This window comes from Convolutriloba macropyga, chromosome 11, assembly GCF_964194025.1.
Source record: "Convolutriloba macropyga chromosome 11, txConMacr16.3, whole genome shotgun sequence".
Taxonomy (NCBI): Eukaryota; Metazoa; Xenacoelomorpha; order Acoela; family Convolutidae; genus Convolutriloba; species Convolutriloba macropyga.
In genome coordinates, this window is record NC_134478.1 from 7,386,485 (window position 1) to 7,412,509 (window position 26,025).

Sequence of the window (26,025 nt, forward strand, 5' to 3'; positions counted from 1 at the left end):
CGAAAACAGAAGTCAACAATCAAAAGTGGAGGTAATCGCTCGAATAGAAAGAAGTCAGAATTCAAGTCATGAACAAACTTGCTTTGTGCTAAAAAAAAACCTGTAGAATCTCAATACTCCTCTTCGAGTCGTAAAAACCAAGAGCACCGCAATATAGCTACGCTCAGCTTACAGCTTCGCAGCTATAAAAATGACTCTTTAACCTTAAAATTCGGCCGTCCCAGTAGCTTCACTACACTAAACACTTGAAGGACTACTAAACGCGGTTAAGGGCTTCTAATGAAACTTGATGCCCGCTGGGCGCTACCTGTTTTTAAGGACGAAAAGTTAAATGGGTCAGGCAAAAAATCGGCCAAAAGAAAAATCGCATTAAAAAACCAACAGGACTAATTTAATTGCTTCAAACTTCATTTTGCGCAGTGGGCATGATAAATTGCTTAGTTAGGTAGATGGGATTAGAAAAAATTTGTAGCGAGAAAACAAATGAGAAAAATGGAAAACAGCAGGTAGATTCCAGCAAATAGCCACCATTGAACACAATTGAAACACAGAAAAAAGAAGAAATGGTTTGAGGACACACTAATTTTGAAGATATACATACTAATGCCAAGAAGTACAAAATTGGTTTGCTATCATTACAATCGATATGGAGAATTAAACCTCTAATTGTGATGACAAGAAGCTTAATATTAATAACAATTAGAATCTAGGGTACTTTCATAACTTAATGCAACATTTTGTCTTAGTGTGAGGTCTTAATTAGTTTATCTTCTTTTTATTTGGCTTCCTGGCCTTGCACGTTTCCGCGTAATATTGCTTAATGAATTCTGAATTCCAAACAGTACAAACAATGAGCGACGTTAGTCATAAGTGAAAATTGAAGTGAACCATGAAAAACGTGACAAGATTAAAAGGAAAAAAGCCTGTAACAATTGAAACAAGTCCTGTAACAATTGAAACATTTGAATGAAAAGCTCAATACTGCTCGACCTGACCAGGAGACCGCTTGAAATTTAAGAAAAAGACAAATATAGTTTTACAAATTGCGAAAATATCATTTGAATAGTAGATACTTTTGTGATCAACGTGTTAAATACAAAAGTTTTCGATCAGAATTGTCAGCGAAATATACCAAAACTAGATATGTAAGAAAAAAATGGCTTGGTATAAACAGGAAAGCAGAGACAGACAAAAGCACAAACAAAATAAAAAAAACACAAAACCGAAGATTTGCCACGAGAAGATACATTCCTCAAAACAAAATTGTGCTGCTAAAATAGACCAGGTACAAAAAAACATAACCGATTACCGGGGGCAAGGATAGAGCTACTCACAGTTTTGGTGAATCGGATTCTTAGAGACTGGTTAGGCGCAAGGCTTTAAGAGAACTTCATGTCCTACGTTCGTTACCTGTTTATCCCGTTTTTGTGTCAGAATGGACCAGACGAAAATTGAACTTGAATTAAAGTAAAGAAAAGTCAATTTCAAAGCTAGGAAGTCAATTTTGAAAGTGAGTTAAGTCACGTCTGAACAAAAACATATGACGCAAATGACAACAAAAACTGTCTCGACAAAGAGTGGAAAATAACGTCACGCAGGCAATTCAGTTGAAAATGTATAAACAAAGAAGATTTGAAATAATTGTGACGTCATAACAAAATCTCGACAACGAAGTAAACCTTAGAAGAATTCCGGAGGCAACACGAATCGTCAAAATTTTTCAGAGAAAACCGCTTTTCAAAATTTAACAAATAACAGAAAAGGCTAAAAACTCGCACGAAAAAAGCCATGATAGCCGTCTTGAAAACATAGAACTCCGCAATCAACTATGTAAACCAGAAAAAATCGCAAATGCATAAGATCAAACGAATGAACAAAAAGCAGATTCGAAGTGGTTGTGAATTGATGTGCTCGCAACAAAATCTTGACGAAACAAAAAACCAAGGCCAATGATAGCCCCAGCTATCGCTGTGCAGCTACAAACAAAGCGAAATCAAAATCTCAGAATATGCAAGAAAAAGAATTTCTCTAGTAATTCAAACCAAAAAACAAATACCTAAGAAAAATTGGACAAAAACTGCCAAAATCGGATTATCATGAGTAGGAATTTGGTAAGACAAAAATACTTCCAGTTATAAAAGGCATTCAATGCCCGAATAACCAGAATGACGTTGACCTGCACTGATTTTTTAAATAGAAAAGTCCTCTAAGGGATCTCTAATTATTGAAATTAGCCAAAAATTTTGAATTATGTGCCATTTTTCAACATGGGATGCATTAATAGGCTCTCAAAAACATTTTGATATCTATTTCAGAGGTTTACATATTAATACACCATTGAACAAAAATGATTTCCACAAAAAAAACAAATTGCAAGCATAAAAATTGGATGAGAAAAGGTCTAAAAACGATTATATATATGCGCTATTCTGTCCAAAACACTTTTCAAAGTAAAAAATTCACTCACTGAACGCAGTGCATGATCAAAAAACTTCTCTCGCTCAGATACAATTCGTTTACACGGCACTTTTAATTTCTCTTTTAGGTCAAATCGCCGTCTGAACGATAAATACTTCCGGTAAAAAAAACCTCAAGAAAACCAATACTCCTCTTCGACTCGTAAAAAAGCGAGAAGGCCAATAATAACCTCAGCGATCGCTGTGCGGCTATTAATAAACAAATTGACCGGATTATTGAGAGGCAAAGAATATAGTAATCAGCTCAAATACTGCAAAAAATTCCAAACAAAATTCCATGCTTCGGAGGCGTTGATTGCAAGTCAACTCAAATACAGCTTCAAATACCAGAAGAGCGTGATTCACTTCCAATTAATCCTTACCTCTTGGGCACATGAAGCGAGAGCTCCCGTGGCTGTTGCAGCCTATCCCTGATCAAGGCGATATCGTGCTTGAAGTCTGCAGATGAAAGATGGATCTGTGTCACTGGATATCTTTCCACCCAGTAGATATTGCCTGAGGAGTAGTCTACTGCCATCCCTTCCGAGTAGAGGTCGGCTCCCAAATTTTGGGAAAATGTCGATCCATTTACCATCACTTGGGTGTTGGTGAGGTTGGCATTACGACTCAGTAGTGCGTTCCAGTTCCAATGTGGCAATGTAGTTCTAAAACATGTCTACATTTTTATCTCTGATTAATGAAATCTTCCGTTAATTCACCACACGAGGAGCTCACAGAACTTTCACCCACCAATCGTAAAGTTCCTCGGTCTTTAAAAATCAACTACCCTTAAGAGTATGCAAGTCACTTCGAAGACTTACATGCATCTATAGTTTCAATAATAGTTTCAACAAAAACAAAATGGTGAAACTTGAAAACATACCCGGCAGATTACCGGAAAATAGCCGGCATTGATTCCCATAAACCGCCTTAAAGAAAGAACCGAAAAAAATGATTGTACAAAAGCATTTTAAAAGTGCAAGTTATTTGGATTTCGTGCAAACTGATTGGATCTCAATTAGGTGAACATACTCCTGTTTCTTAATAGAAGATACAAGGGAAGGTATCCATACCATTAAACATGAGTATGGATAATAGACCTGGTAAATAAGACTAATCAGATCAAAGTTCAAATACGGGGCATCTAAAACAACTTGATCCAGTTCCTTTTTTTAATTTAGTTTCTCGTTCATTTCAGATTGCTCTGCTGAGCAATTGCTATTAAAAAACACTTTTGAGCAGAATGAGAGAAGAGTGAAAGTAGCCTAGAGAATTCAAGTCAAAAAATTTACGCGAAATCACAAAAATTACCGGCAAAACAGGCAAGAACACCACAAAATTATTAGCCAAAAATTTTAACCAGCAAGAATAAAGTAATAGAAAATGTCAAATAACCTTTTGCAGTTGTAATGGATGAAAAAGGGGCAGAAACGAACTAAAATTGAAGGCCAGATTCGCAAAATTTTTTTTCGGTATTTCAGACAAAACAATAGCTAAAAATTGGAGCCAGTAAAGTCACCAAATTACAACGCACTATAAGCCCAATAACTGCTATTTTTGAGAAATGCAATTAGATCACAAGAAAAGCAACAAAAGCATGCAAGACATAAAAATCAACTATCAAACAGCGTTCAAACAGGTTTCAAACAACTATCAAACAGGTTTCTTTGAAAACAGCGTTAAAATCATAACAATTGCTATGAAATGGTTGCTGTGAAATCAAGCAACCCATTAAATTAACTTCTGTCTCATTGACAACCGATTGTGTCTCATTGTCAATAATTAAAGAGACTAGGTGATAAGGCAACAAAAAGTAATGAATAATCGCAAAAATTTTCTAATCCTTATTGAAACGAAGTGTGAAAGTCGCCGAAAAATGTAGCTACGAAATGAAACAATTATTTCGAACAAGTAAATCCTCATTAGCAACTATTACCACCTGTCATTAACAATATCATGTGACAAGACAACTAATATAGCCGGCAAATTGCCGTAAAAGAGCCACCTTTGATCCGCTTGACGCACATTGGAATTGAAACAGAAAAAATTAAGAGAGAAATTGACAGTTTCAAAGTCTTCTTATTTGGTGTGTAGATTCTTCATATTCGATTACATTCTAAAATTACACTTAATTCATCTTCTAGACTGAAGGCTCTTTAGGATAAACCTAATGCTAGCTAGCAATCGCTGTAATGAACTTTTATAACCTAATGTGCTATGACTTAATGTTTATCCCGTCTTTTTTTAATTTGCTCTTTGTGACTTTGACTGTATTAACTATATTGCATAATTCAATGCATGAATGAATTTAAAATCCATTCAGAATTAAAATCATCAAACGGTGACTGAATAAGTCAGACGTCAAGCGTGAAAATTGTGACTTATGTGAAACGAAAAAGGTGATCAAAAGGTCAAGCGAATTAAAAAAAAACATAGCCGGAAGAATTGCAGAAGCAACTCGAAGTGGAAATTCATTTAAACGCCTCCCAACTACTCATCAAACAAAACGTGCCTCCACTAATTTATGCTTATCTGGAAACAAAACCCATAAAACAAAACAGTAAAAAAACAAGAAAATCAAATCTGTTAAAATATGATTTAAAAAATCTGATATAAATTTGTCATAAATTGAGATCCCGAAATAACTATCTCTGCCAAAATTACTTCATTGAAACAACTAGTACCTACTAAAACAAATTATAAGAATTTTTTAAAAAAATACTTGTAGCCAAATCATGAAAAAATAAGCTCTTACAAACAACTTGGACTAAAAACTTGAAAATGTCAATAAATTTTTTAAGATTAAAAAAGCACCTAAATCCAAATAAAAACTCCTTTCAGCCAATAGGGTATCCAGATGCTCGCAAAACAATAGGCAAGTCATAAGGCTAAAAACAAAACGAAAAACTGCAAAAAGATTTAAACAATTTCAATGTTCGCCATTTTTTATCTTATTTCCAAACAAAAAAGCATAATAGCCACAAAACTGTAACCACTTGTTATCAAGTAATAGGGATCTTTTCAATAGCCATTTGAGGCAGTAAAACAAAACAATCGTCAAAAAATTGCAAAAACTAGCCCAAAAATCAGCAAAATACATGAAAAACCTCCAAAGTAGCATGAAATTCATACGAATTTCCAGAAACCTTCAAACCACTACCAAAACCAGCTCAAAATTAAAAAATCATAACCAAACCTCTTAACCAAAAAATTGAAAACTTTAAAACGCCGCACGTGAGCAAAAAATTCACTCGCTTACAGAATTTTTTTTAAACCTCAATTTCTCGCTCTCTAGAAAACAGCGTTATGAACAAAAAAACCACTCTCTTTTCGCTCCACTGTTGATTTTGTTCAGCAACAAAATCGATCCAAATTTATTCACGTGTTTCATTTCCTGCTTCAAAATTCACTCCAATAAAATTGATTTTAAAAAAAGGACTTCTCCAATACTTCTCTTCGAGTCGTAATAAGAAGAGCGCCTAAATATTAGCCGTTGAGAGGCTGATGTCGGCTCTTAATAAGAACAACGAATACTAGCAAATCTCGAAAGATTCCCAAAACAGATCTATGATTCGTCCAGAATGGGCTTTTCCCATTCTAGCCCCGCCCGCTTATTTTTTGTAATAATCCTATATTATTCTATATAATTCTTTAAATTCTATAAAATCTAATATCATCAAAAATTACTACTCTAGTAGGGCTGTATTTTCGTGAATAGGTTGCAATGGATATTTTATGGTATTATATAATAATGTTCGATACTGTTCTAACCTGTAAATAGAGCAGGTGAGTCGGTCAGCGAAGTAGATGAATCTGTTGTGGTAGTCGAAGGTAGCAAATGAGATGTAGTGTTTGTCAAATGCCACCTCTCTGGGGTAACTCACATTCAACAGGTACTGATGCGTCTAGAACACATACACCCCACCCTTTATATACAAACGGACTAATTCATTCTAAAGAGCCGAAAGAACTGTTTAAAATTCGGATAAAGAAATTAAGAAAACTTGCTGTTTGAATCAAATCGTTTGCTTCGTCGGAAATTAGCGGCTTAAAGGACAATTTCCAGCAACCTTTTGATGTCTCAAATCTTTGTCGGAACTGCAAGTTTAATAACCAGATGTTTTATGGTCTAAGGAAAGATCAAAAACGCTTCTGAAAAAAATTTTGAAATAAAAAAAAGATTCCCATGAAGTTCCAGCAGCTCGGAAAATGTTTTCAGCATATTTGAACAAGCATTTACTAAACATAGCTGGCAGATTGCCGGAAAATAGCCGCAATAGCTTCGTAGATCTGCGCTCTCAAAAAAAAACAAATAGACAGACCAAAAAAAACTCGTCTTTTCATTGAAGGCTAATATGTCATATTTTGATTAAAATGTGTATACGTTTTTGCTGCCCCTATTTGCTGCTCTCAAATAACCTGCATTTAGAGTGAGACACACCCATTTGACCTTATCTCTTTGAATTAAAGTAAATAAAGTCAATTTCAAAGTGAGGAAGTCATTTTTGAGAGTGAGGTAAGTCAAATCTGACCAAAAATTTAATCACGTAAATTAACAAAAAAACTCGCTCCATCCACTAAGAGCAAAAAATGACGTCACGCACGCACTTCAGTTGAAATTGCATGAACGAAAGAACAAAAAGCAGATTTGAAGTGGTTGTGACGTCATATGGTCGTAACAAAAATCGCGACGACGAAATAAAAAACATAGCAGGACAAGTCCTGACGTACAATTCAAAGAAATTAAATTGACTAAACAAAACTAGACCTAGAACGGACTATGAATGGATTGCAAAAACCACTTAGAAAAAAATCCGATCCAAAAAATCGAAAAAACAGTAAACATCAAAGTGAAATTGCCGCATGTGAACAAAAAACCACTAGCGAGAAAGCGAATTTTTGTTCAAACACCGTATTCTCACTCTAGTTTAAAATTAGAGCGAAAAAATTTCACGCCCCAAAACCACTCGCTTTTTCGCTCCATTTCCTGTTTCGGCGTGACCAAAATCACTACTCCAATTTGACTTCAAAAATCATGAAAATGTGTGAACAGATCTTAAAAAAAACAGCGCCCCAATACAATTCAAATTCTTTGAATTGTAAAAAACCAAGAGAAGGCCAATAATAGCCCCAGCTATCGCTGTGCGGCTATTAAAAATGAATTTATTATCTTAAACAGCATCATTAGACCGTTTGTTTTTCATGATAACACGACAGCTAAAATATGGTTCAAGGATATCGTTTCCATAAAAACAAATGCTGGCACATTATGAAGAATGTTTTCGAGAAATTTTAAATATTGAAACTTGATTTCTCCCTTAGCTGGTTGTAACCATGTTTGGTTGAATTAATTATAATTATAATTATTATTATTTTATTATTATTATTATTATTATTATTATTATTATTATTATTATTATTATTATTATTATTATTATTATTATTATTATTATTATTATTATAGCTGCGATAGCTTTGTAGACCAGTAGTCTCAAAATACCATTGAAAAAAATGAGGCCTAAACCAATTTGACAAACGATTTTGTCACCAGTAGTGGATAAAACAAGGGATTCAACCACCAGTAAAATTTGTCCCTTTCCCCTAACGCTAATCGCGCATGTCGAATCGGGCCAAATTTTGCTGTTTGTTGAATCCCTTGTTTTATCCACTACTATATTCACCACTATAAATACATATTACACGCATAATTTTGTGTACAAAAATGTACATAGCTAGTTTAATTTATGCATTTCATACACTAATATCCAAAAGTTCTCAAAGCTAGTTTTAAGCCTAATTTCATATCCAATATGCCAAACTATACTGAAATAAATCAGGTTAATCATCTCACAAAGTTTTTTTTCAATAGAATCGGATGGACTGAAAATAACTCAAAATTGCTTAGAAATCGATAATAAGAAACAATTTTCTTTAAAAATTTTGACTTTACCCTTGGAGACGATTGATCTATGATGTTTAACTGAGTGATTCTATGTACCAGGGTACATTTTTGAGCCGAGTCTTGAGAGGTCTTGCTAAAAGGTTGACTCGCCTTTACCACGCTACGGCAGTATTGCTCGACCTTTCTTAATGGCAACTGTGGGGGAGGGTGCAACTACAGAATGCTTGAACACTTTTAATTTTAATTTTTAAGCTGACTGGACTCTTAATAATCAGGGGAATATATTAATGTATTAACACTAAGGATATTAATATTAATGTATCATTTGTAGGGATATCAATATCAATATTAATATTAAATATATTTCTCAATATCCAATCACTTGTTTATTATTTATGAAAATTGTAGTTCAGTCATGCACCTAGATTAGAGCTGGCTATCCTTCTGAACTTCTGCCAAAAACATTGTAAGAAACTTTTTCCATTCTGAGTAGTAGTCTGTTGAGACTAGGATCCTGGGATAGCTTTCACACGCTTGAGAGAAGTTGATATAACTCTGGACACTAGAGTAGGAATATCCTTTATCGTTCAGTAGTTTTTTCCAGGGAATATCCTTATTGTTTTCTTGATGATTTTGTTTCATTTTCCCCCATATGTATCCTCTGTCAGAAAATGTCAGTAGATATAAACAATTCAGCTTTCCCTCCATGTTATTGACTGTGGTGAGATAAGACTCAAATTCACCAATTTTAATGAATTCCTGAGTTTATTGTAGAAAGATAAATATTCCGGCACATTCACTTCAAACTTGTCCAGTGTTTCCTGATGCTCGTAACATAGCAGGTCCTTCTTGAACTTGGAGAGGAATAGCTGGAAGAGTTCTGTTTTAGTTCGTTTTCCAGTCTCACTTTCAAGTTCGGCGGTGTTGTCAGGTATGCATTTGTTCTCCTTACAAAATGTAATCATTTGAGTTGTTAAATTAGTCAACTCGTTTAGATTTTCTTCAGATAAAGAAGTGCATGATAAAGCTCCAGCTATTAAAGTCTCGTCAAATGACGAAAATTGTTTAAAATTTTTTGCTAGTTTTTGTAGTGAAGTGAAACTCATGAATAGCCAAAAAGTGCCGTGGAGAATAAAGGTCCCCTCATGGAGAATTATTCTAGAAAATTCTTTTTTCTAGAATATTCTGACATGATTTTTAACTTAAAATTAGTTATCCTTTCCCAAGTAATCACCTGTTTGAAAGTAAAGTAATATTTAAATCCTTCTATTAAATTGAAATCTTTGTATAATTTATTAAAAATTAAATAAAAATTTTAATAAATACTCACCTTACTAGCTAATTTTTGAGGGCATCATATATTCGAAATTTTCACTTGTTTGATTTCATTCTGTTAGTGGTGGTGGCTTTCTTTGTCAATGGTGGCGGCCATTTTAGCATGATATGCACTTTTCATTCGATCTGCTAAGCAGTTTCACTGATGTGTAATGCAATGTTAAACCAAGCTTGTTGATTTCGTGTACTATTAGTGGTTGCTAAATATGAAAGAAAGCGAACAAAAAGAGCACAGTCAAAAACACTGAGATCGGTGGAAACACAGTGATTAGTCTTTTTTAGTGTCTTCTTGAATATTATACTTATAAACATGCTCTCTGAACTGATTTCTAGTATGACCATATCTATATCTATGAAGATAAATACATAGTCTACATTTCCTATTTCTAAATCTATATAAAGATATATGCTTATAAACATTACACATACTACATGTTAGATATTGGTTAGGATCAGAATAATGATATCCCAAATGTTCTATATAATCTTTCACTTTAACCATATTTTTACATACATAACAAGAATATTCTAATTCTTTTACAATTATTACAACATTCTTTCCAAGGTTTATTTATACACTTATCGCATTTCATTTTCATTTTTCGATAAATTATTTTTTGATTATTTCTCTTAAAAAATACATCATGTCTCAATCAACTAATACTAGTGTCATAAACTTCTGCGATGTCTGTAATCTATCGATGTCTGAAACAAAGAAGGGTTTATACAGACATCAATCATACGATCTCAAAATTAAGGAACTATTGGAGAAAATGTTTGAGTCTGAAGAAGAAGAAATCTTGGAGAAGGTGTATAATTCGGATGAAGATGATTTTATTATTAAAACTAAAGATATTATTAAAACTAAAACTAAAGGAGTACCCCAACCCGAAAACAACATCTACTCTAAAATTAAGTATGAATGTAGAGAATGTCATGAAGAATTTAGGAATAAAATAGCTCTAACTACTCACTCATATAGTCATAATCGTAAGTATCTAGAAAACACAGAAGACTTCGATATAAACTCCAGCCAGAACATGAGAGAATTTTATATTACTGATAAAGGCGGGAATTACATTGAAGATATAGATGAAACAACTAATTACTCTTTAAAAGAAATTAAAAACTGTTACCAGTTCAGAATAGTTAAGAGTTTTAAATATAAGATCACGGTTGAATGTGATTATAAGAAGAGAACCAAAGAAGAAGTTAAAACTATTAAAATATTTTTCAATACTGATTATATTAATAATAATGCAATATATGAATATGGTGACTTCAATCGGTGGCTAGATTTCGAAAAGGAAACATATGAAGGTTATGGTTATGATTTCGAGTCTCTTGGAATAAGAAGTATTCAATTAAACATTGAACCAACTAAAGCATCTATTGGTAGTTATATAGATTTAACCTCCCGATCTCAAAAACTCTAAATCGATATTAAATATACGTAGTTATAAATATAATTGCTTACAACTAACTATTGCTGCTTGGCTACATCCCGCCCCACACCATGCATCTCGAGAAAGTAAATATGTAGATAAACTAATTGAACCAAGACAACAACATGAAGATGATTTTGCTTATATAATAAGAATACAGAAATTGTATAATATTAATATTTGGGTATACACACCTTGTGGTGGGGGTAAAGTAGAATTGTTTAAACCAGTGGAAGATTTTGATAAAGATAGAAAAGATGTAAGAATACCAGTTTGGAGTAATGATCAAATAGAACACTGTGCCCTAATAAAAAATATAGAAACCCTGTTAGATCGCCCAAATAAAAATAACATTAAATATTATTATTGTGAGAGGTGTACCTATTGGTTTAACTCACAAATTAAATAAGATAAACACGAATGCAACAACTGATTCAAACCAGAGATTGTTTGTCCTAAGAAAAAACATTACTTTTATAAATGAACACAAACGTCAGAATATAAAAAAAATACTATAACTGCTGACATAGAATGTTGCATTGTTGAAGTCTCAACTAATGATTGTAAATATGTAATAGCTGAACATATTCCAATAGCTGTGGCTTACACCTGGCAAGGTAACTTCAAGCACTATTGTCTAGGCTGCATCAAAAGATTTGCTAGAGATCAATTAGAAATAGAAACTGGGAATAACTTCAAGCGCAACAACAAACAAATGATATTCACAGAAGATAAATTATATCATGAAGCTAATAACACTTGTCATATCTGCAGCAAAATATGAATTAATAAAGTAAGAGATCATTGTCATGAAACTGGTAAATATAGAGGACCAGCATGTAAAATATGTAATCTAAGATACAAACAACAAAACTTCATTCCAGTAATATTCCATAATGGCTCTGGCAATGACTTCAACCTACTATACAGTGAACTAAACAGAATAATGATAAAAGAAAAGTAGATAACATACCACTAGCTGCTGGTAAGACTAAGATGTTTAGCATTGGTTGTCTCAAATTCTTAGAAAGTTATAACTTCTTAGCAATGCCTCTATATCAAATGGCAAAGATATACGGATGTAAAACTAAAACATTATATCCATATGAATACTTTGGTTTAGATGATTACCAAGAAAATATAGGTAATCTAAAAATAGAAGACTTCAAATCCTCACTACATAATAAATTACCAACACAAGAAGAAGTAGATAACTTTAATAATGAAAACAGTCATAAAACTGGAAAGATCTAACTATAGAGTATTTACAGAATAAGATGTTTAGCATTGGTTGTCTCTAAGATGTTTAGCATTGGTTGTCTCAAATTCTTAGATAGTTTGACTAAGACTAAGATGTTTAGCATTGGTTGTCTCAAATTCTTAGATAGTTATAACTTCTTAGCAATGCCTCTATATCAAATGGCAAAGATATACGGATGTAAAACTAAAACATTATATCCATATGAATACTTTGGTTTAGATGATTACCAAGAAAATATAGGTAATCTAAAAATAGAAGACTTCAAATCCTCACTACATAATAAATTACCAACACAAGAAGAAGTAGATAACTTTAATAATGAAAACAGTCATAAAACTGGAAAGATCTAACTATAGAGCATTTACAGAATGATGTGGAAATATTAGACTATTGCATGAATGAATATGTTAAATTATGCATGAAAGAATTCAAACTCAATCCACTTCATTACGTTAGTTTACCAGGTTATAGTTTTGATTGTTGGTTAGTGTCAAGTGGTGTTAAATTAGATACATTGCAAGATAAACAAATGCTAGATGATTTTGTTGGAGCAAAGAGAGGTGGCATATGTGGAATAATGGGTGATAGATATATAAATCGGCAAAGCCGCTTCGCGGATAACAGTGATGGTAAGTCCATCAGGGAACCTGCTTCGCAGATCCACGAAAGAGTTTCACCAATGGCAGAGCATGACCAAAGGTCCCTATGGTACATAGACGCAAACAACCTATATGGTTATGCAATGATGCAAAAGTTACCTTATAAGGATTTTGAGTTTATTATGTAATATTGAAAACTCCAGATGATAGTGATCATGGTTACTATATAGTTTGTGATACTGATTATACTAATGAATGTAAAGAGAGAACAGAACAGTTAGCACTAATGCCTAATAAGAGAAAGATAAATGATGAATTAGGTTACAGAGAAAGAGATGGAGGCAATGCAAGATCAGAGAAATTAATCTTAGACCAAAACAACAAAACAGAATATATGGTTCATTATAGGATGTTAAAGTTCTATGTTAAGATGGGAGTAAAAGTAACAAAAATACATAGAGTAATTAAATTTAAACAAGACTATATATGTAGAGATTATATACAAAACAATACAAATAAAAGAGCAACACCTAAAACTGAAGCAGAAAAGGATGTAAGGAAATTAATAAATAACTCATTATATGGAAGAATGTGCATGAATCCTTAACACTTCTTTCAAAGCAAGTTCCTGCATGAAGAAAAGATAATGAAAAGTGTAAGTAAACCAACATTTAAGAATATAACTAGATAGAGATTATAGCAAAATAGAATATATAAAGAAAAAAATAGAATATAGCTCATCTGTATATGTAGGAGTAACAATACTCGAACTTAGCAAATTACATATGTTTGATGTATTCTATAATATTCTACAACCATCCCTCAAAGATCTAACACTTCACTATATGGATACAGTTTCGTATTAAGTTATAGTGAAGGTAAAGTTAGTGATGAGCATATAAACTTAAGTAATCTAGACATACCTATAAAAACTAATAATAAAGTCCCCGGCAAGTTTAAGCACGAGCTGGGGAGTAGGACTATTGAGCAATTTATAGCATTGTCCCCCAAAACATATAGCTTCACAAATTATCCTAAAAACACTAAAGAAAAAGGAATAAAGAAGCATAATAATGCTAGGCACATAGATTATTATGATGCATTAATGAATAATACACAGAGAACAGTAGATGAATGTAGAAAACAATAAGTTGGCGATACCATGACAACAACAAAAACAAGTAAGGTTAATTTAAATATAGTTGATGATCAAAGGTTTTATGTAAACAATATAAAAAGTTATCCACATGATAAGGAACTATATTTATTTAAAAAAGATTTGTTAAATAGGATTAAGAAACTATATAAGGATAAGGATAAGGATGTAGATAAACTGATCTGCGAAGCGGGTTCCATGATTAATGATAAAGAATTAACTATAGATAGCAATAGAAAATTAATTGAAGCAGCTATAATATTATATAATGAGTTATTATAATTAGTTATTTCAATTATAATTATAGATCTAATTCATACTTAGTATAATATTTTTATATAAAAAATGACTAAGCTAGATGAACTTATAGAATTAAACTATCTAGAAAAACAAAACAGACAGAATAGATTAGAAGATAAATTAAAACAAGAATATTATGGTGAAATAGAAGAGTTATTTGATCCTTTAACTAAAACTTTAAATGCGAACAGTGAACACAATCTAGCATTAAGTGAACAAACAATAAGGGCAATAGATTGGCAAAATCAAGAGTTAGATAAACAAACTAAGATGATCAAGCAAGCTGGTTTCCAGATCGGTGAAACCGCTTCACGGATCGGTGAAAACACTTCCAAGATTAATGAAACGCTAAAGGGGACTATAACGGAAACTCAAGATATAGCACCAGTTTTTGTTGATACAAAGACAGCTAAACTTCTTGATGACATGGGGGCTCAAACTAATCCTCAATTAAAATTAGAACTCGTAGATTTACCTACTAGGAGATATAAAATGAATGGTGTTGATATAACTCTAGCGCAGGGTGCATTTTTAGTTAGGGATAATGTATATGAGTTTTCAGAAGGATTTACTGATTTTCTTACTAAATCAAATGTAACATATGATGATAATGTTGAGAAAGATGAAAACAAAATTAAAAGGTTTTTGAAGGATATTAGATATGATTTAGGAAAAGGGGATAAGAAAAGAGCTAGATATAGAACAATAAAACGTATAATAGGGGTAAAAGATGATGTATTTGGCAGAGGTTTAAATAGCAACCCTAACCAACAAAGTTGCCACCACTACGTGGATCAGGGAACCTGCTTTGCAGATCCAAATAGTTTAATAGAAAGACAAGAATTATTAATACTAGAAACAAAAGCTGGTCATGATGGATTATATGAGGAAATGCTATATATATCTAAGCAACTATTATCTATGAATATTATTAATCAAGAGCAACTAGATAATTTTGTTTTTAACTATGGTAAATAGGTGAAACCATGACTACGTCCATAAAAAATGTGGAAAAACAACAACAACAACAACGACAACTATTAGCTAAAGAAGTATTCAGTCCTCAAATAACAAAGTTTAGAAGACGAAGAATAATACCATTATATAAAGGTGAAACATGGTCAGCGTATTTAATTGATAAGTCATCTCTAAGTAAATACAATAATAATTATAAGTTTATATTAACTGCTATAGATATATTCACAAAATATGTATGGGCTATTCCATTGAAGAATAAATCTGGTTTATCTATAACTAATGGTTTTAAAATAGTATTAGGTGAAAGTCCACAGGGTGGCTCTTAAAGTAGAAAACCAGAAAAGTTATGGGTAGATAGAGGTAGTGAGTTTTATAATAAAACATTTAAATCTTTACTTAAAGAATATGAAACAAAACTATATTCTACTTATAATGATTTACAGGCTGTATTCACAGAGAGATTTAATAGAACATTATTACACATAATAAATAAACCTATGTTCATCAATGGCTATGGTAATTGGGTAAATATATTAAAAGATGCTGTTGTAACATATAACAATAAAATTCACTCAAGAATTAATATGACACCAGTTGACGCTTGTAATAATCTTGATAAAGTTAAATACACTTTTAGTTTTAAGAATATTAAAATTAAACTTAAAGTTGGTGATTAAGTTAGAAATGCAGATAAACGTAATATCTTCCCTAAGGGATACACTTCTAATTGGAATAGATAATTGTTTAAAGTTATTAAGGGTAAATATTACGAACAGGAATTATTAAAATCCGAGTTTGACTTTGAATCTAATAATAAAGTTTTACAATCATTAAAAATAAATCTTTCTGTAAACAAATACAAAGATGACAAGAAACAGATTCAATCAGGCTAAACATCAATCATCATCAACATCAACAAAAAACTTAACACTAAGTAAGGCTCGTGCGTTATTCCTAGAAGATAATGATAATATTGATATGAAGGATACCTATAAAATTATAAATGTTCATCCTCCGATAGATGAAAAAGATGTTGTTAATAAAGAGTATTGTGACAATAACTTATCCTCTTCTAATAAAATAGACATTTTACGTAGAAACATAACTGAACTAAGAAAGGGTGACTTTGATAAAGTTACAACTAAAACATTACAACTAAATGAAACACAAGTTAATGAAGAACTAATTAATGAGTTTATTGAATCAACAAATGAAGTCAGCAATACTGTTAAGTTTTGTAATAAAGTTGCTGCAGATACTATCTCTAAATAAAATCAATTAAAACAAGAATTTGATAATAATAAGTTTAATCAGAATATCACTAACATACAACTAGATGAAATGTTTACTACTGGGCTAAAGAATTTAAAGAAGTTAATAAAAAGACTAATTCTTTTATAGATGAAGCCCTTTTAAAGAATAAAAGGACAATAGTACAATATATAATTGCTATACTTTTACGAAGTACGTTACTTGATAATAAAGAACAAGAAAGTCTAGAGAAGCACTATGGTTTTAAACAAGAAGATATAACGAAAGAAATAGAATTTTTACTAATTAAAATAACCGAAACTATGACTAACCCAACAGCATCGAGTGAGAGATTACTATATCCAAATTTGTCATCAGTATCAGAAAGATTGATAAACGAAAAGATTCAAGCTAATAATAAATTTAAAAACAATATTAACATTATAAAAGATATTAGAAATTATTATGAAACTGAAACTAATAACTATAATTAGAAGTTAAGTAGATATAAAATTTATATTAACGTAGCTGAGATAACACAAACAGTATTATCATCTATAGCAACAACTGCAACATCAACATCAGTTGCATTAACAGGTATAGGATTAGCTTATTCTATACTAACAGCTTTTGCTACAGCAACTGTTTGTGGTTCATTATCAAAAACAATTAATACTAAAATTAGAAATAAAATTATAAAGTATTCACAAATGTATATTTTAAGTAAACAGTTTAGTGATAAGTTTAATAGACTATATACTAAATCAATGAATGATAATAAAATAGATATTGATGAGTATAATGAATTAGTTAAGGTATATGAGGATTATAAGAAGAACAAGAAAAACAAGCTGAGTGTTTTTTTAAACTACAGTTGTTAGTGTTTAGTTATAATAATGTATTTAGTGATAATAATATTAGTATTAATATTTATCAATAATCATAAACATAATATAAATATAATCATAATCATAAACATAAAAAAAATATAATCAAAATCATAATCATAAACAACCATAAACATAATATAATCATAATCATAATCAAATAATTATCTCTTCTTAGTACCTAAGTATAACCCTCTTCCTTTTTGTACTACCTTTATACCTTCACCAGTAGTTGCAAACTTAATTAAATCAGGTGTGGCTGATAAAGCAGCTCTAGGGTTTCTAGATGCAGCTGCACTTCCTATATTACTTGCTATTTCTAATGCTCTGACTGGATTATTAGCAACTTTCTTTCCAAAGTTGACTGTGGCCCTACCAACACTTTTAAAGAAATCTTTTAATCCCCCAGCTTCTATTGTTGCATCACTGACAGTCATTGACTTATTTCTCTTACATTTAACACAATTACCCTTTAATATTTTAGTACCTTTTGAAGTAATAAAACCTCCTATGTTATTAGTACCACTATAATGTCTACCTCCAACACAATATGAATTAATTTTGAACTTATTTAAAAGACTCATTTCTATATATAAAAAATAATGGAAGTTAAAAAGTATAATCCTTTTGTTGTTATTAGGCCTAAGCCTAAGCCCAAGCCCAAGGTTAGGCCCAAGGCTAAGATTACGCTTGAAGCTAAGGGTCTATCTCTAGAGAATAAAAAGAAATTAGATATTATTTATGCTAAGGGTTTTGTTAAGACTAGTAGGAAATAATGACAAGGACTATAGTTATAATTATAACTATGACTTAATTATAACTAAGACTATGTCTGAGATTATATCAACCATCTTATTACCATAACTATTTACACTAATAACCTTTCTAATTAATACTAATGCATGACATATAACATCTGCCACTGCAGCACTAAATTTAAAATAAAGTTGTATTGGTTGTGGACCTATATGATCACTTTGATATCTAGTATCAAATACATATACTCTATAACTACTTTTGAATGTTCTATGATTTATATACGGTTTTATATTATGCGGTAGCCCATTATAATCTTTATTAAAGCTAACAATCTCTTTAAAAGCCTCATTATAATTATTGGTACCAAAATTATTATTCATTCTATCCTCGGGATAAAACTCACTACCAATCTTACAATAACATTCAGTAACATTCATTACAATAAATGTACTTGCATAATGAGTTTGTTCATCAACATTATTATTTTCAAAACCAACTATTATATATTGTGGTCTTTCCATACCACTTTCCATACCAAGATCAAACAAGAAGTTAGTAGCATTGGGCACATTCTTATAAATTGTCTTTCTTTCATAATAACTAAAGTCTACATTATTCTTTTTACTTAAACACTTTTGCACAATAATTCTATTGTCATTACTAGGATCAATACTGGGCACACACCATGATATATCTCTAATTTCTATATTAACATCATTAGCAACTGCTCCAGGATTAGCATTAACTCTAAATAGAGCTCTATCATTATTATTTCTTTTTAATATTAGTTAAAATCCTAAACCATATATAATCTTTTCCAAATCATTTATGAAACCAAATAGATCACTCATCTTAATCATCATATACATATGACCTCGTTGTGCAGCAATATGGTCACCTTTAAGTTGACTATCTCTATTGCCTTGATTTCTAACAAAACCACTCCCATATTCATCATCAGTACTAGTTAATAACTTACACATCAATAGATTAGGATGACAATGATCTATATATTCAATAGTCCTACCACCACTAGTTTCTAGTTTAACTAAACTAAACAATGCCATCATACCATAATTAACTAATCTGATATTAGCATCATTAGCAAATACACCAGCAGCATCATCTGATACAACAAACTCTATCTCAAGATAGGAATCACGCGAATTTAAGTGATTCTCTTCTCTATTGAGTATGATATTAATATTGGAATTAACCGTATTCATTGTTGCTAGATTACTTGGTTTATATTTTATAATCTTACTTTTGTGTATATCATTATTATAACCATAAGTTGTGTCCAAATTAAAATCCATTTTTATAAGATAAAAAATGGCTGATCCACGAAGCGGCTTCTCCGATAGTTTAATCTTAAGAGAACTGCAAAATATACATGAAACTTTAACTAAAACTAAAGAAGAGCATACACTTAACTTTAGAATGATAAAGCCAACGGAAACGTTTAACTTCAGTGAACCTATACCCAACTCATCAAAATTAGGTTTAATTAGATTATCTATTTATAATTGGGTGTTTAATGTGAATAGAAGGAACAATCAATTCATATATGATATCAAGGGTGAAACATGGTCAGATACCCGTATTTTAGCTATTATACCAGGAGCATATGAATTATTCGAAATAGCAGAATTAATAAAAGAAGAAACTAATGGTAATGTTATAATAGAATCTGATAAGAATACAAGGAAAAGTTTAATGGAAGTAAAACAAGGTGCAATTAACTTTGACATAGAAAATTCAATAGCCCCATTACTAGGCTTTAGAAAAATATTATATGAACAAGGTAAATATACATCTCAGAAAATTGTTGATATTATGGGTTTTAGTACTATTAACATTCATTGTAATGTGATATCTGGATATCAAAGATAATGGAATAACACAGACATACTATATACTTTTACTCTACAAGAACCACCAGGCTATCTAATAAATATTATACCAACTAATATCTTATATCAAAATATAACTAAAGATGGAATAGAATATATAGAGATTCATATTAAAGATGAGCATGGAAGACCTATAGACCTTAATGGTGATGTATTAAGTTTTACTTTACATCTGACGTAGTCAGCAACTTCGTTGATCTGGTGTAGATATAAACTTAAACTTAAACTAAACTACAAAACTCTCCGATTCCAATTAATTCTTGGTTTACCATTAATATTTTTATTTTTAGTTATATCAATGACAATATAATTATAAGGCTCTTTCCATACCTTATTACATATATTAGCAAAATCATTATAACTAAGTTCAACATTATTAAAGAAATCTTGATATATCGATGCTAGGACTTTACCTCTTTGTTCAAATAAAAAAAATAGATTAAAATTCTCTAACACTCTGTCTATCCAGAGAGAACAGGTTTTGATTAAGATATATCATATTGCAATTATTATGTCTACCTCTACAAAAGTATTCATTAATAACTGGTTCTTTGGCTCTAACATCATCGAATATCATTAGTTTCTTTCAGTCTTTTGGTAGTTTATCAGATGGTAAATCTTTTATATCTTTAATAAATTCTATAATTGCTTTTGGGTTTATTCTTTCTAATCCATTGTATTGATCACCAGTAGGTCCAATGATGTATAACTTATCAAAATATATACTAGCTAGAATTAGTTTTTTAATAAGAATGTCTTACCACATTCACTAGGACCAGATATTATACATCTAAAGTTATCTGGGAATGTGGCTTCAGTAATTATATCATCATCATTTAGCCATGATTGTAGATGATCATTTATGTTTATAGAGATAGTGTTAGTAGGACATTCTTTATTGTTGGGTTTACCCTTTTGATAGGACTTCGTCCATCCGGGAACCGGTTCCACCGATGTTTCACCATGTTTTTCATTCAATAGATCTGCCAAGCAGGTTCCCTGATATATAAAATTATCATTATAATTAACATTATCATTATTAGTAAAGCTGCTTCGTAGATCATTATCATTATCATTATTAGCAAAGCTACTTCGTAGATCATTAACATCATCATTATCCTTAACATTAACATTATCATTAATATCATTAACATTATTAGCAAAGCTACTTCGTAGATCATTTACATTATCATTATAATTAACATTATCAATGACATTATCATTATCATTATTATTATAATTATCTTTAACATTATTAGCAAAGCTACTTCGTAGATCATTATCATTATCATTAACATTATATTTATCATTAACATTACAACCTAAACAAAAACACTCATTAAATATTCCTGGATATTTACATTGATTAACTAGAATATTTAAAGCACTTTTAATTCTAAATCCTCTATCAATAAGATAGATCATGTATAAACAATAAGCTCCACGATAATATTCATCATATTGTTGTATTCTCTCATTAGAGCCTAGATCAACATATTCTTCTAAAAATAATGTTGGGGTCTCAACACCAAAACTATCAAAGTAATACACAGGACCACCTTCTCTTCTTATAACTAAAACCCAATGTGTACCTTCAGTTGGGTGTAGATTTACAATAATGTTGACGTTAGGTTCACTTGTGTTATCTGGAGTTTGATCTCTCATTACAATTTCAATTGGTGTTAGACTTATATCTTTACCTATATCTTTTATTCTGATATCACTCATAGCATTATTATCAATATAATATTTATTATTGAATTCCTCAAAAGTTAGGATAAGCATTTTTATATAATAAATTTTATATATAAAAATGGATAAAGGTGGTATACTTTTTTTCTTAATATTATAATTGGAATTTGTTATTTATTATATGATTCAAAACCAAGTAAATATACAAAACTAGAAGCTTTGGTGGATTTATGAATCGGAATCTAGTTAGATTTGAATAAGAAAAGTCACCATTACATACTATTGTTTATGGTGGAACTGGTACAGGCAAAACATATTTTATTAGACAATGCTTAAAATTATATTCAGTCCAAAACCAAGACCAAAACCAAAACCAAGACCAAAACCAAAACGAAAACCAAGACCAAAACCAAGACCAGGCTAAAAATATAATTATAGTGTGTAAAGATGACAGACTGGATAGATCCTGAGTCTAATAAATTTTATACTGGGTTTAATAAATGTGATATAAATATGATCACAAAACATAATATGCATAAATTTCGAAATTGTGTAATAGTACTTGATGATATGGGTGATAGGTTAAATAAGGATATAGCTTATTATTTTACTGAAGGAAGACATTATAAAATTCAAATGATTGTAATGTGTCATAAACCAGCTCAAATAATTAATACAGCAAGAATGAGTTGTGATACTATTTATTTAACAACTTATAATGGACCTGATCTATTTAAAAACTTTAATGAGATATATAAATGTGAACATGACTTCAGTAAAATAATTAGTGAGTTAAAAAGTAACCATTATAATTGTACAGATGGAATGTCAGATGATCTTCGTTATGGTATAATTAAATATAATAAGAAGGAAAATACTTTTATTATTAATAGTAATAGAACAAAGATATATGATTCAAGAGTTGGTTTCCTTGATTTAAAAGCTCTTAGTTTGAAAGATGAATTAGAAAGAGAAGATATAAATAAACTTATAGCATCTTTGAAACCACTCATGATTAATGCTACGGATAGAAATGTTATTAATCACGATAACTATATATTCTATTTTAATAAACTTCTTATATTAAATAATATAAAAATACAGAATGATGTTCTAAAGAAATGATTATGGGAAAGGGTATAAAAAGTTTATCAACTATTGGTGGAATTATAAGCTCAGGTTTAATTATATTTAGTTATATTTATCCTGATATAATATCAAGAAATGCTGGGAGTGTAGCAATGGGAGCAAGCACAATGTTGAGTAGAGTAAATACATTAGATAACGTTGGATATGGAGAAGAGTTGGATAATGATTCACGAAGTGGCTTTGCCAATCTGCGAAGTAGCTTTGCTGACAGTGAAACATGGGCAAAGCCCAATCTGCGAAGCAGTTTCACTGATCTACGAAATACAATACAAGAAGAATATATAAACGACGAGGATGGGACTTCAAATAGAAAAGGAGGAAAGTTTTTAACCAGACTATATGGAAATAATGAAGAATTCAGAGAAGAGATTATAAATTTTGTTAGAGATAAAAAAGAATTAGACCTTGAATTGATTTTAGATAAGAGATGTAAAACTAATACACTCAATACGTTAGGAAATAAATATTTAGCAGAGTGTATCACATCTAAAGATAATACTAAAGATTTAATTGAAATCATGGTTAAATATTACCCCACGAAATGATTAGGTAAATTGTGATAGTCCATGTGGAGACGTAACCAAGCACTTCAAGTATTATGTATAAACACTTTAACCTCATATGTTATATAATAATCTCCTGTAAATAAGTTCACTTTGTGTTACATGTTAACGCTACAGTTCCGGTTGACTGGACCGGTACCTAGCTGGTTCGTCTGACAAGCGATGCAAACTTGCAGACGTAAAATAAGCAAACTGGAGAACAGTTAGTTAAAGCGTGGCCTAAATTAAACTTTGAACGTTGTTCTTTTATCCGCCAAGATTGAACTATCATATAGAGTGAGACCTACTCTCACTCCTGAGCGAAGCCCGAGACTTAGAGTAGAACGTCCGGCCATAGTCCATTCGGACCAGCCCACATTAGACAATATTCACACAGACACTCGTCCAACTACACTCCACACGGAGAATCAAAAGGTCCTTCATCACATGGCGCAGTCGAGCAGATCTCCAATTGGAGTTAACTTATTCTGGGAAACGGGAGCAAACCCACCAGTTGAATGGCAACCTTGGTTAGCCACGTTCAAGATGGCCGTAATGGCCCAACATAGCATAGAAGTTGAAAAGCTCCTACGACTAAAGCCAGCGCGAACAGAATTATTTTACCCAAAAATGCCAACACTAGAGGAAGAACTTGATAATGAAACCCGAGACGAAGCCAGACAAAGAGAGCAGCGCAACGAGAAAAGACGTGTGGACTGGGAAAATGAATGCAAAATAATAGAGACAAAATGTCCAACCGTCGACAGAATCCCCTGGGACGAAGCGGACATGAAAGTCAAGAGCTTAATTTATTTGTCCCTTGGAGCAGAGGCCTGTCGTACATTTCATCAGAGAAACCCACACACAAGAATTGACAGATGCACGACAAATGAACTAGTACATGAATTGACACTTACATTTACAAGACCCAGAAACATCACATTCGACAGGTTCCAACTTTTTAAAGCACAACAACAACCAAATGAAAGTCTAGAGACTTTCTACAGCAGACTAAGAGAAGCAGGCTCACACTGCAGATTCGAACACCTAGAAGAAGATATCATAAAAGACCTGTTTATAAGCAACATGAACAACACCGCGATCCAGATGGAGTATTGTCAGAAGTGAGAACTCCCCAACAGGTATTAAATTATGCAATCAACCGCGAACGTGGACAAGCCAACTAACCAGCAAGAAATACTCAGAGCAAACAGCACCTCCACATGGAACCAAGTCACGTATATAAGACAAAATAGAAGACCCTAAGCAATACTTCCTACACTCCAATCCGGAAAAATCGAGCCATGCTGGAAATGCGGTAACCCATTCACCCCCAATCACCTACAAAACTGCCCGGCGAGAAACACAATATGCAAAATCTGCAAAAAACAAGGACACTTCTCGTCCATGTGCAAAGCACCTATGCCGGAAAGAAGAAGACCACCCCAACAAAGCACGTCAAGCCCACAATCAAGATATCAAAACACTTACACATCCCGCCCCGGAAACAACCAAACCAGGAGAGTACGTCATATAAAAGACAACACCGACCAAACGGAGGCACAAAATTATGAAGGCGAGTCAGATGAACCCGATGATGTAGACGCGGAAACCGCCCTCTATATAAAAGAGCTCACAGAAGACTGGGCTAACGTGAACCTGATAAGACCAACAACGTTCCACACGGAGAAGAATTCAGTCATAAACAACGAGGGCACAGGAGAATTCTGGGTAGCAACGACAACCAACAACAAACGGATTGTGTGGTTGGCTGACACAGGCTCCCCTAGAACCTTTATGAACAAAGAAACAGCGAACGAACTACTTCTCCACATTTTAAAAGCCAGAATTGTCCCCTACAAAGAACAAGAAAAATTTAAATGCTTCAACAATAAACAAATCAAAATGGAAGGAGTACTCCAGTTGGACCTCAAGTCAGGATCTTGGAGCGCACCGGAGTGTCAAATTCTACTGGTCGAAAACAAAACGAACAACATAATGGGTAGAGACATCTTACGAAAACTCGGAATAACCCTCACGGCCAGCAAAAATACAGGTAAGAAAGTTCTCCAGATCTCCGACACACCAATAGAATCAAATATAATAAAATGGATACTTAAGAAATACCCCAAACTATGTACACGATTAGGAAAATCAAAGAACCACATTGCCAAACCAACCATGAAAGAAAACTTCAAACCAATACAGCAAAAAGGACGCAGAGTACCCCTCCATCTACTCGATAAAGTAGAGGCCGAACTTGAAAAATTAATACAGGACAAACAAATAATCAGACTAGACAAATGCTCGGACGAACATTTCATAAGTCCGGTAGTAATAACAGTAAAACACGACAAAAGCGTAAAAATCGCATTAGATTCAAAGAAACTCAATGATGCA

At 31.9% G+C, this 26,025-nt stretch overlaps 1 protein-coding gene across 1 annotated transcript in view; it reads right to left on the minus strand.

Annotated features, from left to right (window-relative positions):
• LOC142349632 (uncharacterized) overlaps positions 1–26,025 on the minus strand; it is a 116,864-nt gene that overhangs the window by 43,266 nt on the left and 47,573 nt on the right. The window contains exons 6-7 of the mRNA XM_075401337.1: positions 6,228–6,361; positions 2,840–3,121 (exon numbers count right to left, since the gene is read on the minus strand). Of these exons, the coding sequence (XP_075257452.1) occupies positions 2,840–3,121; positions 6,228–6,361 (416 nt within the window). The remainder of the gene's footprint in view (positions 1–2,839; positions 3,122–6,227; positions 6,362–26,025) is intronic.